The 17,051-nt window shown below is 43.2% G+C and overlaps 1 protein-coding gene across 3 annotated transcripts in view; it reads left to right on the forward strand.

The window, feature by feature from the left end:
• Window positions 1–17,051, forward strand: part of Vav3 (vav guanine nucleotide exchange factor 3) — a 342,484-nt gene that overhangs the window by 79,176 nt on the left and 246,257 nt on the right. For all 3 annotated transcript variants that reach the window (XM_017590775.3, XM_063281659.1, NM_001191714.1), the window contains exon 2: window positions 1,051–1,167. In XM_017590775.3, coding sequence (XP_017446264.1) covers window positions 1,051–1,167 — 117 coding nt within the window. The remainder of the gene's footprint in view (window positions 1–1,050; window positions 1,168–17,051) is intronic.

Here is a 17,051-nt window from a genome sequence, read left to right on the forward strand (position 1 = left end):
GACCCTAAAGAGCCTTCTGTCAGAGTCTGTAAACTTCAATGCCAGCTTCCCTAGGCAGTGGTGATCTCCATCTTCCTGATCAGTAACAGCAACAAAATTACGGTTAGGAAGTAGCAGTGAAAATAATTTTACAGTTGGGGGTCGTCACCACACCTGGATTAAAGGGTTGGAGCATTAGGGAGTTTGAGAACCACTGCTCTAAAGACTCCGGGACTTGGGTCTGAAGTCCATGTGTCACCTGGGCTGTAGACTTACATATCCAATTGCCGCCTGATGACCAATGGCACCTCAGATGTAACACCATGGGAGTGTAATTCCTTGTTTGTCCACGATCTCCTGTCATTTGGAGTCACTGCCGTAGCTTCCTGTTTCCCTGCATGGTTCTTACTCCAGCGTCTTCCAGTCTGCCAGCAGCACCGCAGCTCCTTAAGAGACATCAAATTTTGTGTCACCTGTGGCCCAAGCACTTGGTATTTTGCGCATCAGAATAAAGGCTGTCCAACAGACCGTTCTGTCTGACCCCTCCCTTCTTAGGTTACCTTTCCCTTTCTCCCTTGCTCTGATGTCTCTTGGAGACTCTCCTACATCAGCGGACCCTATGTCTCTGTCTACCTCTGCCTGCCTGTTTGCTCTCCAGATCCCTCCTCCGGGAACCATATAAAAACATAAACTATTCAATCGAGTTTGTGAGTTTCAGGAGGCTACAAACTGCATCTGTCTGGTCGCAGCCGGCTCACAGCTCTGCTGAACCGATCAAAAGCAATAAGGAGACTCACAAAGGTAGCCATCGCACATTGTTTCTGCTGTGCAGGATCTAGATTTCAAAACGGTGTGAGAGCCGAAGGGCGTGGGTATTTAGGAAGAGAAAGGAAGGAGACAGTAGTGGGGACAAGAGAGGACAGTGGGTGGTGAGGTGATGAATGTATACTGTGTACATGGGGACATTATTGTATGACTCATGTACACATGTTCTCATTGTATCTTACGTGGGACAGAAGAGAGTTCACACTCAGAAAAACTCACCCTATACTGCTGTTTTCTGTTCCTCAGTTTCTCTGTCTGAAGAATATCCGGACATTTCTGGCCGCCTGCTGTGACACGTTCGGAATGAAGAAAAGTGAGCTTTTTGAGGCATTTGACCTATTCGATGTTCGTGACTTTGGAAAGGTACTGACATATTTGCTTTTTAATTCATTTTTTTAAAATATAGTTCTGGGACCAGAATCCTGCACATGCAAGTGTTTAACCTTTGAACTACCTCCCTAGCCCTTGCCTAGCATTTACTTTTCACCAGAGAGTATTTAACTAAGTCAAAGTGTCTCAAGTGGCCCACGTATCTGCGTTGTTTGGTTGAATGGCTTAGCAAGTAAGAGTAAGTCCCATCCCAAAGAACAGAGTCCGACAGCAGCAACAACCTTGGAAGCGAGTTCAGAAGCACTTTGTAACTTACAGCAGGGGCATCCTTTGCCCACAGGTAGTCCTTCCAGATCTTTTCTCCTCCCAGGGTGGAATCCTATCCCTATGTCCAAGGACCAATGCATGTTTCCTCAAGCTTTTTATTTATATACAAGGCACCTCGTTTTTGGAAGCTGAGGAGGTGAAATTGTCCTGTTCTTAATGAACACTTTGAACAATTATCTGGAGAAGACATGAAATATGGCTATGGGCCGGTGCTGGGACAAAGCCAGGGCTTCACACATACAAGGCATGTGCACTTCTGGAGCCCCAGCACTGCTGGGAGATTGTCCAGGTGCTTGCATTTCAGTGATTTTTTGCATGAAAATTGTTTTAATATTTATGTTATTACTTTGGTGACTATTAAATCAATGGTGAAGGAAATTATATTGTTGGGCAGGTGAGATTTCTCATGGGTATAGGTGCTTGCCGTCAAGACCGATGACCCACATGGGGGAGAGACGTGACCCTTGCAAGATGTCTTTTGACCTTTACATGCATCCTCCAGAATTTGGCATTCCCCCCTCATAAATTAATTAATTAAAAATTAAAACTGTACTTTCAAAAATGATAGGCGTTTTTAATGAAGTGATGTGAATTCAAACCCCTTTCCTGTGAGTAGCCCTGAGTCTGGTTACTACATTATACTGTGAAAGCCTGCATGTATGAAGAGAAAGAAAAGACCGTGGGGTGCAGCTCTGTGTCTCAGAGCCTGTCCGACATGTGCAAGGCTTTGGTTTTGATTCTTAGTTGCAAGAGTCATTATTTGTATGAGTGCTTTGTCTGCCTTTCTATGTGTGCACCATAAATATGTCTGGTGCCCTCAGAGCCCCTGAAACTGCAGTTACACGTGGCTGTGAGCCACCACATGGGAGTTAGGAATTCAACCTGGCCCTCTACAAGAACAAGTGTTCTTAACCACTGTGCCACCTCTCCATTCCCCATTCTTATTCGTTAGCTTGGGTACTAGTATCTTCTCGAATATCTGTTTGAGACTTGGGTTTTACTTAACTCTCATGATATAATATCTGGCTATATAATAAAATCCAAGCAGAAACTTGTCACAGAAATATTAGGAACTTGATGCTGACATAGAGCAAAGATTGGTAGCTCTTTCATATATGGAGGCTGAAGGCTGAGCCTCTTTGTGACTTAGACCTGGAGTCATTCTGTGATCTTCGAATAGTTCCCAGCCTAGTGGCTCATCAGGCTTCTTGCCAACGTGGGAGGAAAGGGAGGAGATAATAACAGGGAAGGCTTTTATCTCAGGGAAGCTGTCATGTAACCAACTTGGGGTCACAAGTAAAGTGATGGCGGATAGAATATGGTAGCACAAGGAACAGAAAGTCAGGCCATGAGTAGGCAATGGGAAGCCTGTTTATGGCTGTGCTCTGTGACCAGCGAAGATAGGGGAATTCAGTTGAAGTACAAATGGCGGTGGCCACCATGCTGCACGGCTGTTCTGGAAGCTGAGAGAGATGTTTCTGGTTTCATACGTCTCCAATCCTGTCACAGTCCGCACATTCTCTTTTGAGGAAATGGAACATGAAACAAAAATTCTGGCTTTAAAAAACGTATTAAGGAGCCATTCCCCTCCCCCCATTTAAGATATGGTGATAAAGACTGGAAACTTATAGAAATACTTTTAAAAATGCATGGGTTTGTTTCACTGGAGTTACATGACCACCCAATTGGTGAGACAATAGAAGCTTAGGAGAAAAATTGAGATTAGAAAAACCTGACTGTAAAGGGAAGAGCTCTTTAGATCTTGTGGACAAATGCATTCTGTTTCTGGTTACTTAAATTCTTTTGACAGTGGTAAGACTGAAAGAGGGTCAAGTCTGGGTTCGAACCTGTGCTTGTTACTCTCCAGCCATCAGCTTGGCAGGTGTCTGTGCTGATGCTCTCTCTCTCTCTCTCCAGACTGTGCGTAACAGAAAGTGGCAGAAAAATATAGTTGTGTTCCTACTGTCAAACACTCCAAGTAAAAGGGTCCAAGCCATCAGTTACTGAACACTCACAAAGCCTTTTATAAAAAAAATTTCATGTAGATATAAATTTTTAATACTTGTAACAGGCTTATGAGGGGATGCTAGTATTTTTCTCAGTACGCTAATGAGGAATTCTGTACCCCAAATCACATATCTAATATGAGGTAGGCAAGGGTTGGAATTCAGATCTGGCTGACTGTCTGCCACTATCCCATAATTCAAGCATGATTACATGGTTATAACGGGGCACATACTCCTTGGTGCTTTGCATAAATGTGGGTGGAGTTTTTCCCTAAATCCTGCTATGCAGCTACTATTCTATATTACAGATCCTGAGGTAACGCCTACAGCAGAGAGGGGTTGCTCTCATGAGGGGAGGCTGAAGGCTGAGCCTCTTTCTGGCTTCTGCATGTTTTCATGCAATTCTACTCTTAGTATAATGGTGTTGAATATAATGTTAAATCAGAGATAACGTAATCATTTCTAATATTGGGAAATGAGTGAAAACAGGATTTGGACAAGGCTGGGATACAGCTCAGTGGTAGGGTTAGCATTTGTGAGGCCCTGCTGTAGCATAAACAGTAGAAACAGCCATTAACTTCATCAGAGCAGCTGGGGCTATCTGAAAGCAGTGCCTGAGATCTGGCTTGTTGATGGCTCATGTTAACTCGTAGAAGGAGGGGTGGGGTGGTTCATTAGCTACTCTTCTGATATATAGGACTTCCATGCTTGTGCCTCTCAGCCAGTTGCATGTAATTCTGTCCTAATGACGTGGGGCTTTTTGCAGCCATGGGGAAGTTGTCATCTGTGCTGGGGTAAGACTTTCCATGCCACTGCTGCTTTAGGTTCATTCTTTTCTTTTTAAAGTCTTTATTTATTTTATGTGTGTGAGTACACTGTTGCTCTCTTCAGACACACCAGAAGAGGGCATCGGATCTCAAGTAGATGGTTGTGAGCCACCATGTGGTTGCTGGAAATGAACTCAGGACTTCGGGAAGAGCAGTCAGTGCTCTTAACCACTGAGCCATCTCTCCAGCCCTTAGGTTCATTCTTGCTCATGTAAGATACCCTTCCCCCATGTTCTATAAGTGCAATAAGCTCATTGTTTCCCCGAGTTGGACTTTTGGTGAAATCTTATTTGGTCTGTCCTTGGAGTCCTGTAAGGAGGAGTAGGGATGGGCATATATTTGGAGTTCCTCAGGGGAAGAGTTTCTGTGATGCTTGAACTAGCTAGCTGGCTCATAATGGAACTGATGCTGAGTTTGAGAAGAACAGTGTCCCCACCCTGCGCACACCCTGACTCAATGGCCAAGGACACAGGCAGCTGGACCTAGCTAAGCTGTCTGATGGTGGACTGTCTTGACATGGTTGTCTTTCTCTATATGGGATGAAGTAGTGCACCTTCTTATTGTCGCAGCAATTGTGCTGACCCTGCTGTGGTGGTAAGGTAGGGAACTGTAGCTGAGTCTGTAGAGGTGACATTTCCGGAGGGTGAATCCTGGAATGGTTATCTTCTTGTCTGTGGTATGGAGCCGCATTCCTGCTTGGCAAGTGGGAGTGGAGAACACACTGCAGTTCTTGAGAGTAGCATCTCTGGGATGGGATCTCGTGCAGGCGGTGGAATCTATGGCTTTTCTTGTGGTGGCTAAGACGTGCAGCTGCAGCGGAGCTGTCAGCCCAGAGAGAATTAGACGTCCTAAGGGAGACATTAAGACAAGCAAAGGACATGATGATGTTATCTACTATGTCAGACTCTGACTTGTCAGGTAAATTGGATAAACTTTATGCTAGTCCAAGTTTGGACCTGTGGGGAGAATCGGTTGATGAGAAAAGTAAGTGGAGAAGCGATGGAAAACACCTCCGCCCATGAAGAAGGGGGAAAACCTGCAATTCTGCATGTAGCTGGGGACCTTGCTAGTGGCTCTGCAGGGGACTATGTTAATCAGGGACTAGCCTGTGTCTGCTTGAACTGCTGTGGTTGATAGAGTATGGGATACTAAGCAGGAATGCCATCGAAGCAGTGGTGGGGAGTCTTCGTTATTCTGGGGTGAGACTTTTGATGGTGCAGCTGCTTGGGTCACCTATGCTAACATAGGTCGAAGCCCTTCAACCTCTACTGATAGTAAGTTTCGAACTCACACCTATCTGGCAGCTTTGAGGTCTGGAATGTAGTTATAACGACAATGTCTTATATTTTTTACTGCGCTTTAAAGTTTCCAGAGTGCTTGTTACCACTGATTCCTGATTCTCAGGAGCATTGGGAAGATAGCCTGGACATGTTCCTGTCCCTCCAATGGATATAATGAGACACAGAGGGTCAGACAGTCACATTAAGGCCATCTGCCCTGGGGATGACAGCAGGATCCAGGCTCAGACATTCTGACTTTTCTCCCCTTTACTCTTCTTCTCTGCTTTCCTCTGTTTGAATCTCACCAGATGGTCAGGGAAGAGGTTGAGAATGTAGGAGAAACCTTTTTGTTATTTTTTAATTATAAAGCATGAGAGACTCATTGGCTTTGGATCCAGTTTTGGATTGGTTCATCTGTGAGGAAGGTAAGATTCAGGATGCTATGTGAGGCACAGCATAATGGTGGCAGAGTAAGTCCAGATAGACAAGGGTTTAATAGGCTCTCAAGTACACATAGATACTTTGTAGCTGTCCCCTCTGCCCTTGCCCCCACTAGTGACACCATGCAGTTCCCTAGACTCTGCCTAACCTCTTAATAGTGTTGGTGTCAGGAACATATTTTCAATCAGAGGCTTGACATATCCTGGAAAAATGTCAATTGACCCAGATGAGTGATGATTTTCTCTTCTGACATGGCGAGGAGCAGACATTTTGAGTGCTGTAGAATGGCTTATGATTCCTTTGCTGTTCAGCAGTTCCCTGGTTTCTAGTACTGAGTTTTTTATTCAATGCCAATTCACTTTGATTTGCTCTGAATTAACATCCGCACAAATTCTAATTGAATCTAATTACAGTTTGTCTCATCTCTCAGAAGAAAGGTTGGGATGCGCATAAGCCCCAGCATAAAGTGGCTGCTGGTTCTAACTCTGAGTAGACATATATTTTGTTCATGGACCAGGATGTAGCTTGGCAACTCGAACTTTTTTTGAGAAATAACAGAGATTCTGAGATTGACAGGTCACTTTGGGTCCTTTTAGATGGCTTACAGTTTCTCTTTGTCTTTAAGTTTATGTTTAGAAGTGATTCATTGTTTTCTAACTTTTCAAAATGATGGATCCATTTTTGTCTTTTAGGTAGCAATCTTAAGTAGAATCTTTTTAGTTTCTTTGCTTAAGGTCTGAATTTTTTAAAAAGCGTTTCCCACTCCCAGGATTATTTTAGAAATCCCTTATTTCATTATGATCAGACCGTTCATCAGGATCTGGACATGTGCTCACTTCATGTTGTGCCGAATGCATTTGCTATTACTCTAGATGCCATTTTGATTAACACAAGCTGCTTGGAAGTGTTTCCTCCCATGTTGTCAGTTGGTGTGCTGTGGTGCATGGGAAGGTGGGGTGCGTGAGAAGGTGGGGTGCACGAGAAGGTGGGGTGCATGAGAAGGTGGGGTGCATGAGAAGGTGGGGTGCATGAGAAGGTGGGGTGCATGAGAAGGTGGGGTGCATGAGAAGGTGGGGTGCATGAGAAGGTGGGGTGTTTGAGAAGGTGGGGTGCATGAGAAGGTGGGGTGCATGAGAAGGTGGGGTGCACGAGAAGGTGGGGTGCATGAGAAGGTGGGGTTTTCTTTGATGAGGCCATTTGTAGGACTCGGATTGAGGCTTCCGGTCTAACTAGCAGAGAGGTTAATGCCAGCCCTGCTCCTGCTCCCCTTGATCCACAGACTTCAATCCAGGGCCTGGAGAGCACGTGCACGTGTCAGGTGATTGACACATTTTCTTGAATGAAAGAGAAACACACATGGCCAAAGGTTGTTACACAAAGCCTGAAGGACAAGTTCAAATGTTAAGGTTCAGGACAGTGACATCAAGAGGAGTCCAGAGTGAGATCTTGGAAGAGATTGAGTTCTATTTTGGGTAAGAACAGTGTTTCTAAGGTAGGTCTTGGTCTGAGTTCTGGGTTCCTTTCTAGGCTGTGATCTTGAGGGACTAATGTGACCTCCCTGATTATGCCTGATCTATAAGCTGAGGATCAGTGTATACTTCATACAATAATGGATGTAAGGTGAGAGAGCAGAGGTGTAAGGTTATAGCTCAGTAAACACTACAGTTACTGCGTTCATTGTCATGATTATCACTGATGTTTTATTTGATTTTACTCTCTCTTTCCTTTGTAGTCCTGGGGGTAGAGCTCAGGGCGTTATACAGGCTGGAGAGGAAGGTTACCTCACTGTATTGTTACAGGACACCCTTATCTGCTGCTGCTCACTCCTCCTCACTTTGGGGCAGGATCTCATTAATGTACCCAGGCAGACTGTAAGCCGATCCTGTAGCCCAGGCTAACCTTGGATTTGCTGTCTTCTTGCCTCAGTGTTCCTAGTAGCTGGGATGACAGACTTGGGACACAGGACCTGGTGAATACTATTATTTTAATAGGTTTGAGATTCATTGATAATACCTGGAATCCAATTTTTGAATTAAATATAAGAACTATAATCACTGGAGGGACGAGGTTAGGAAGTAAATCATGTTCTTCCAGCAATATTCTATGTAGTCATCCTTCTCCTCTTCATGACCTCACATCTCCTTGGGAAAGCAACCTTTCCCTTTCTGCATTGTTGTTACATAGGGCTACCCCTGCGTTTGCCACGTGATGGGGTCTGGGATGGTTCATGCTTCCACTTTTGCTTTGCTCCCTCTGATTTAGAAGTGTCGCCTGTGGGTCTGTATGGCTTGGAGGAGCTACAGGCATCTGGCTTTCACATTTCATTTCTGATGGCTCCCAGTTCAGAGGGAATAGAGCCTGGGAGGAGCCTAATGTCATCTTGTGCCCAGAGCAGAATGCCTATGCCTGTGGATTTTTCCGAGACTCCAGTCAATGCGTTCCACATTTTTTCCTTCTTTGAGCCAACTTCTCTTAGTTTCCTCAACCAAGAGTGACAGAAATTAATGGGATTTGATGTGTTTCACAAATCAAAGGGTTTTAAGCATGTAAAAATGTTTTATTTTTTTTTATCCCTATACCATGGAGAACATCTGGCTCTGTCTTTCCATCCATCAATAGTGAAGGGGAGAGATAAGACAGAGTCCCGGGTTTCAGTGGGTCATAGTCATCAGGAGCATTTCCCATTTCTGTTTCTGATTTGGGTGATCAATGCCAACAAAGAGCATCTGCAGGTTGCATGTGACTGACATCTGGCCTATTTAGAATGTCCCAGAAAGGACAGGATAAAGGCATTAGAGAGCCCTCTCTCACCTGGGCATGAACAGTAGACATACTGACTTGGGAAAAATGATTTTAGAAGTCAGGAAACCCTGTAGTGTTTAGTGTGACCTCACCTGCACCCTCTGATTCTTTCAGTGTGTATTAATGGAATAAGCCATAATTTTTGGTGTGACGCTAATGTCTGGCTTGTTGCCCAAAGAAGGATTAAGCGAATGGATTTTGATCAACTGTAGAGCTAGCAGTTTGTGTTGATACAGATCATTCAGAATGCTGCATATGGGCATGGGTAGGGTCTAAGGAGGGTGGCAGTGGCTGTTGCGTTGATCTTGACAAGTTTTCTTCCCAGGATATGAGTTAAATTTGTACCACATCAGACTAGACTCAGGGTAAATGTTGGGTAGGGCTTTTAATGCCTTAAATGGATTGGGTATGTTGAGAAAATCAAGGGGTACCGAACTGACATAATATTAAAAGGGGCTTCTGCTTGATTTGTTTGGTAGAAATTGCCATTCGTTCTCCCCACCCCCATACAGATTATTAGTGGTAACCTGCTGCTGTCAAGCCAACACTCCCTTGTGAGATAATGTGTCTGTCTAACTCACAATGCCTTGTGATAGGCTTATTTAGTGCTGTTGTTAAGGTGACTTCCTACAATTTGTGTGTTTTCACTTTTCTACCTTTCCAACCTGAACTGAACACCTCCGGGTATATGCATCATGGACCAAGAACCTTTGTCTGCCTAGTCTGTGATGTAATGCCTGGCTGGCTTCCCACCCCTTTGTACTTGGATGACTGAATCATCTCCACACCCCTATTCTTTACTTCCAGTCCTGATAGACAGTGGAACTCTCACCTTTCCAAGTACCTACATAGCATCCTTCATGTGATGCTTGAGAGCCTTTATTATGTCATTTTCTGCAACTCTTTGCCTGGCTTTCCCAGTCATAATAAACTGCCTAACCAAAGGCTTCCAAGCCTCTCCTGTTTGCAGCTGCTCTAGGGACCTCATATTGGGTGGCTTGAAAGAGTCTTCCTGTCTAGAGCACACACACATTGATCAAGCTGTATATGTAACCAGCATGAACTGATGTGAAAATAGACTCTTTCTCTCCTTGCAGTAATTTGATTGTACTCTCTCCCTAGGAGTGTCTCGTAGTGTCACGTTTCTCTTTTGAAGTCTTACCTGCATGAAATTCTTCAAATCTTTCAGAGGCCGTGTAACCTGTAAAGCCTGGGTTGTTTCAAAGCCCTCGATGGAATTGGTCTGGGTGGTTCCCACCAGTCTGGTGTGGTGGCAGACTGCTGCATCATGTTTTCTGGGATGGTCCCCAATGCTCTTGCTCCCATTACTCTTTTTTTTTTTTTTTGGTTCTTTTTTTTCGGAGCTGGGGACCGAACCCAGGGCCTTGCGCTTCCCAGGCAAGCGCTCTACCACTGAGCTAAATCCCCAACCCGCTCCCATTACTCTTGAACCTGAGGAGCCCAGCCATCCCCACAACACTTTGTCCTCCCCATCAATCCCGCCGAGACCCCGATTCCTTGTCTTTGTAGTGACTTTATTCAGAGAATCCTGGAATCCATTTCTACCAGCAAGCTTGGGTCAGATCTCACTTCTGCATACCCCACATAGGTACCAGCTTCCGGTTCCAGGACAGATCTGGAGAGCTCCCATTTCTTCCTCTAAGGAGACCCCAAACATTTCCTATGAGTCAGCTTACTTCCAGTATATTAATGAATATGTTAAGAGTCAACCAATTGCATACAAAGGCCTCCTTTACTTTGTCCCCTTGAAGAGTAGCTGGTTTGTCTTTCTACAATGAAGGAGGAGCTCTGGAGTGGTTACTCCTTTACAAAGAGCATTCCTTCCCAGGCCCCCTTTCTGTTTATTTAAGCAGAGAAGGGGGACTCAGCTTTTAGCCTTCCAGTGTGTGTGTGTGTGTGTGTGTGTGTGTGTGTATGTGTGTGTGTGTGTGTGTGTGTGTGTGTGTGTGTGACTGGCTGTTATCAGAGTCAGTAAATCATTAGTGGTATTCCTTTCCTTGATTTTGGACCAGTGCTAACCTTTCTAGCAATGTCTTTACCTGCCTTATTTTCTTAGCAGTATTGAACGCCTGGGGAAGTTTTCTATTTTCATCACATCTTGTAGATTTCTAGTAACTGACCCATGCAAAGGCCATTCTTTATCCCAGGGGTTTCTCAAATTCTTCTCTTCACAACCTTTTTATGCTGGAGAATTTTTTTTCATGACCCCAGGTATATAGGTATATAAAACAGACATACAAACCAAACATCGAGTGGTTATAAGTCTTTAATTTATGCTGAAATATTTCTTTTACCAGTTAGTAAAAATGAAAGCAAATTTGCATACTAATTACATGTATGCGGTTTTTTTTTTTTGGTCTAAAGATAACACAATCCGAAGATAATCTAACTTGATCCTTACATGCTGAGGAATGGTGCTGGAAAAAAACTGTGTTTTTCACAATTACGTCATTGTTTTTAAGAGAGAAGAAAAACTATTTTAAAATGAAAATATTGCAATAACTATTACATACAATGAAAATGTACCATGTGCAACATCCATAGTATATTTATAGCATACACCCTGAATAGAGCATACAGTGACCCTGAATAGAGCATACAGTGACCCTGAATAGAGCATACAGTGACCCTGAATAGAGCATACAGTGACCCTGAATAGAGCATACAGTGACCCTGAATAGAGCATACAGTGACCCTGATCTGACCTTGGCATGTGTCTGGCTGTATGTTGGAGGTGCATGGCATAATGGCGTGTGCAGTGTGTGCATGTGTTATGTGTATTCAGAATGAAGGTTGCATTGAAGACATGGGATGCATCATGGGTAAGCACTACCAGAGACACTTTGCATTCATTGCATGCTGAACTCAGAATTAAGTTTTGCTTGCTGCTTATTCAGAAACCTCTTATTATTGTTAATTTTTTCACAACCCCACACCCATTTACACAACCCCCTTACAAATGGTTGAAACATCTTTGCTTTATATTTTGGTCTTCTTTCAAGTTCAGTGTTTCGTGATCTACCTTTTTTTTAATGGTCTTGCAGCCAGTTCAAAAATAAACGAATAGTAAACAATCACCAAGAACGCTAATGTTCACACAGTTGAAAACTTCTGGGTTATTTGTATCCTAAATAAACTTCCAAGGAGCCTCAGTGTCCTGAGAAATATTAATAGGAAGCTTGGGAAGGAAATTTTCCCGTGGGGAAAGTTTGGAAAGTACTGTGTGCTCTGTGAGGTGTACCCCCAGCACAGCCTCTGAAAACCTTGCTTGGTCTAGGTTTTCTCATGACTGTGTATGGTTAGCTATTTGGGTATCACGTGGTCATTTCACACTTATTGTGTAAAAACTGATCTTTCTTTCCTCTTTAACCTCACTTGCTTTTGTGTAAACCTGTTGGTTCATCCTGCCAGGAAGTACACAGTAACGAGCACTTCTTCTTTAACTGTACGGACTTCTGCCTTGAAAAAATCTCTTATGCACGCAATGAAGTCACTTCTTGTTTTGCTGTCAATTCCAAGATGTTCCAAAGGAATCCTCAGAGTAATTCCCCACACCTCCAAATCTGACAGTTTCATTTGGATATTTAAAAACTGGACAGTTGACCCCTGCTACTTATATGAAAATTAAATACCCCTTTAAAATATAAACAAAGTCCTGGCCAACCAGGGCCTTCTTCCTTTTTTCTTTCCCCTTCTTTTTCTTTTATTTAAGCCACCATCACATGTAACAGGCTGACCTCACACTCTCCTTGTAGCCAAGAATGATCCTCCTGCTGCTTCTTCCTGAGTGCTGGGATTATAGAAATGCACCCTCACACTGGTTTTAAGTGGTGCTAGGAATAGAACACAGGACTTTCTGCGTGTAGGGCAAGTGTGCTATCAACTGAGCTACACGCCCAGCCTGGTGATTGATGTTTGAGGCACCATTTTGTTGTGGTCTCTGTATTCCTGTCAGTAATAAATGTTGAGTATAACTGTGCACCACGATGCCCAACTTTCTTCTTTTGATGAATGAAAGCAAATTTGCATACTAATTACAATGATGAGACAGGATCTCACTGTGGCGTCCTGGATGGAGTAAACCTTACAGTCAGTCCTCTGCCCTTCTCTCTCTAGTGTTGGCCTTGTGGGTACGTGCCATCACATTGGCTGCTACTTGCTTATTCCATGTTCCACTTTCCTGTCTCTGTACTGCTCCTTGCTTAACACCACTAAATTACTAGTCACCCCAGGTCATTAGATTAATCCTAATTAATATCATTTTCTTTGCATGGAATGTCCCTTTCTCCTCATCTCTATTACCCCCTTGTTTTTATTGATGTTGCTCAAGATAACTTACCTTCCTTCCATTCCGAGAATATAAGCTTAATCCAAACCTTTGTGTCTGGTTGGTTCTGAGAGGCACCGTGCCCTCTTCTGTCTGGCCTTTGTTGTCTTGTCTCCGACTGGTCCCTATTTCTGACAAAGACATCCATCTTCTTTTCTTCTATATCGTGCAAAACTGACTTAGCCTCATCAAATCATGTTTCTTCCTTGAGCTTATGAAATCAGGTAAACGGGCGTTTTCTTCATTCTTTGTTCCAGGTTGTCATGTGTATGGGAAGAGAGTTAAAATGGCCCCCATGATGATCCCTGCTTCATGGAGTTGACTTGAGGGGTTTGGGTTGGACTTTGTGGGTAAAGCCATTTGAGTAGGATGGAGCACAGAGTAAGGGGAACTTTGGAGTATAGCATTTCACCCACAGAGCTTTGCTTCCTGTGGTCTTAGTTAACAATGCTTGAACATAACCATAAAATGTTAAATGTCAAATGGCAGAATGGACTTATAAGTTTCGAATCTGCCCATACTCATTGTTTTGAGTAGTGTGAAAAAGTCCAATGCTATCTCATTTTAACCTGGGTTGGAAATCATCCCTTTTTCTAGCATTATCTGGGCTGTGTATGTAGCCACTCAGTAGCGATCTTGTTTTCAGATCAATGGTTATGGTATCACAGTGCCCATGTTCAAGCAACCCTTCTTTTACTTACCTGAGAGACTTTCAGTACATCCAGTGGATGCCCGAACACTCAGTACTGAACCCTGTTACATATATAATTGTGTGTGTGTGTGTGTGTGTATGTATATATATACATATATACATAAATATACATACAAATTTAATGTCTTCTCTACTGGCTGGTCGTACGTGTCAACTTGACAAAAGCTGAAGTTATCACAGAGAATGGAGCCTCAGTTGAGGAAATGCCTTCATTTTTCTCAATTAGTGATCAAGCAGGCAGGGCCCAGCCCATTGTGGGTGGTGCCGTCTCTGGTCTGGTACTCTTAGGTTCTAGAAGAGAGCAAGCTGAGCAAGCCAGGGGAAGCAAGCCAGTAAGTAACATCCCTCCATGGCCTCTGCATCATCTCCTGCTTCCTGCCCTGTGTGAGTTCCAGTCCTGACTTCCTTTGGTGATGAAGAGCAATGTGGAAGTGTAAGCTGAATAAACCCTTTCCTCCCCAACTTGCTTCTTGGTCATGATGTTTGTGCAGGAATAGAAGCCCTGACTAAGACAATTTCTCTGTCATAATTACTTACATACCGTGGATATAATATTCATACTGTGACATTTCATAGCAAAACTAGTGCATGTCTGTTTTCCCTTCACAATTTCGTAGGTCAAGTGTCATTCTTGTCATTGACCTTAGCAACTTCAAGATACATTTTAATCTTCCTCTTAATTGAGAGCTTTTACCTTTTCACTTACAAGGAGATTTTTATGGGTTCTTTTTGGCATATCCATATTCCCACTGCTATTGATCTTGCCCTTTGGAGATGTTATTAAGTTAAAGGAGAGTTACTTAAACATAAGCCTACAATAAGGTGCCAATCAATCAGATATCCAAGATGGCTACTAAGCCACAGCGAGGTTGTATTTATAGTGGGGATACATTGGACAAAGGAATGACTTATGCTAGGAAGTAAGGAAGTATGACCTGAAAAGTTATATTACTCAGGATGGCTAACAATAGAAAACTTAATTTCTTGTTTCTAGGGCTTTCCATTAGCTATTTTCAGATTGGTTGATCCTGGGCAAATAAGGCCATTCTAAGGAAAACTACAAAGAGGGACTTTGTCCCCAGCCATGAAAGTCTTAAAAGGCCATCTGGCTACTTTGAAGAGAAGTCATGAAAGTGCTCTGTTTGACTGAAAGATGAAAGTTCTTAAGCTAAGACATGCAAAATAAAACCAAACGTTATGTGCCCATGCTGCTGAGATCCCATCTATGACAACAATGAATCACATGTCTGTAAAATTATAAGAGGAAGAAAGAAACGCACTTGGCTTGCAGTGGAGACAGCTAGGGCCATATTGTTCATGTTCACATTGCAGTTGTTCATGACAGACATGAGAAAGAGAACTTTGTTGCACCAGAAAGCCCTGAGCTCATACAAAGACTCCAGCAACAGCTCTCATACGAGCGGGGCCAAGCCGTCACTGCAGTAAGGGATGGTAACTTAGAGTCAGGCAGATTGCGTGGTTTCTACGACCCACAGATGGTGGTGTAACGTCAACAGGTGTGTTGGCCAAGTGCTCTTTGTGAATAAGGGGTCCGTCCATTTGGCATTCTTTTCTCCTCCTACACTGAAAATATTAACATCTAGCGACTCTGTTACTGTTCTGCAGTGACAGGCAGCCCAAGTCTCTGGCTCTTAAGGTTGGTGAACTGAGGAATCAAAACAAATAAAAATTAACAAACAAGATAATTCCAAAGTTGCAGTGGTAAATGCTATTGAGGAAATAAGCCAAGCGAAAGGTTGAGCAACTGAAGGAAACCTGGCAGGCAGAGGGGAAGGAAAGGCTCTGAAACACTAAGACCTTCAGAGAGGAGGACAGGAGTATTGTTACTCTATTACTGCACTTCTAACTTACATATTCAATAAGTCCAGAGGAAATTTTAATTAGATTCTGGTTCTGCCTTTCCCTGTACGTCCCTTGGAGCTAAGCTAGTTCTCTGTGTTGATCTCAGTCTTTTTCAATTATAAAATCCCTTCGGATGGTCAAATAGCCATGTCTTGGCAAGGGCACTTTGACATTCTGCATGGACGGCTTCGCTTTGGTGGCTTGTTGCTCGTGTAATCCTCTTCCAAAGCGCCTCTTCCCAAAGCGCTTCTGTTTCACCTGGGGCTGCCCCACCTTCAGGGGCAGTGATATGTCTTAGAAGTGTAAGCTCCCAGAAGGCATAAAGACGTCTGCTGTGCCCATACTTGGGAAAGAGAAAGGTATTCCAAAGAGAGAGGAGCAAATGCTGGGTGCCACTTTGATACTGTACCTCAGGTCAGCCTACCCACTGAGAATACTATTTGCAGAACTGAAAATGTGGTTTGAGGGTTTAAGTGTGACTTTTACTTTTAAGTTCTTCCATAGAATAAATCATAAGTTTTTTGGTTAGATCTTTTTTAGTAAAATCTATTGAATTTCTAATATCCATGTAACTGTGCTCTGGCTGGTTTTGTGTGTCAACTTGACACAAGCTAAGAGTCATCAGAGAGAAAGGAGTCTTAGTTAAGGAAATGCCTCCATGAAATCTAGCTGTAAGGCAGTTTTTAAAAAAAATGATTAATGATCAATGGGGGCTGTCCCAGTCAGTTGTGGGTGGTGCCATCCCTGGGCTGGTGGTCCTGAGTTCTATAAGAAGGCAGGCAGAGCAAGCCATGTGAAACAAGGCAGTAAGAAACACTCTTCCATGGCCTCTGGATCAGTTCCTGCCTCCAGGTTCCTGCCCTGTTTGTATTCCTGTCCTGACTTCCTTTGGTGATGAACAGCAGTGTCGAAATGCAAGCCAAATAAACCCTTTTCTCCCCAACCTGCATTTTGTTCACAGTGTTTTGTTTCAGCAATAGAAACCCTAAGATACTATGTACTCAGAATCTTTTTGTTTGTGTGTGTGTGTGTGTGTATATATATATATATATATATATATATATATATATATATATATACATATATATATTCTTCATAGAGTTGTAGCAATAGTGTACTGAACTACATGTTTACGAATACATGGATACACATGACTTGTGATTCCTAACTTATATGCAGTCATCAAAACCTGATAGCTGGATATTGTATTTCTTGTTCTGTGTTCATTGTAGCTCTAGGTTGTTCGTATGTAATGTATGCTCTCTTGAAGAGGCTATTATATCACAAGAGTTATATCACAGAAGATATAAG

Source organism: Rattus norvegicus, chromosome 2, assembly GCF_036323735.1.
Source record: "Rattus norvegicus strain BN/NHsdMcwi chromosome 2, GRCr8, whole genome shotgun sequence".
NCBI lineage: Eukaryota > Metazoa > Chordata > Mammalia > Rodentia > Muridae > Rattus > Rattus norvegicus.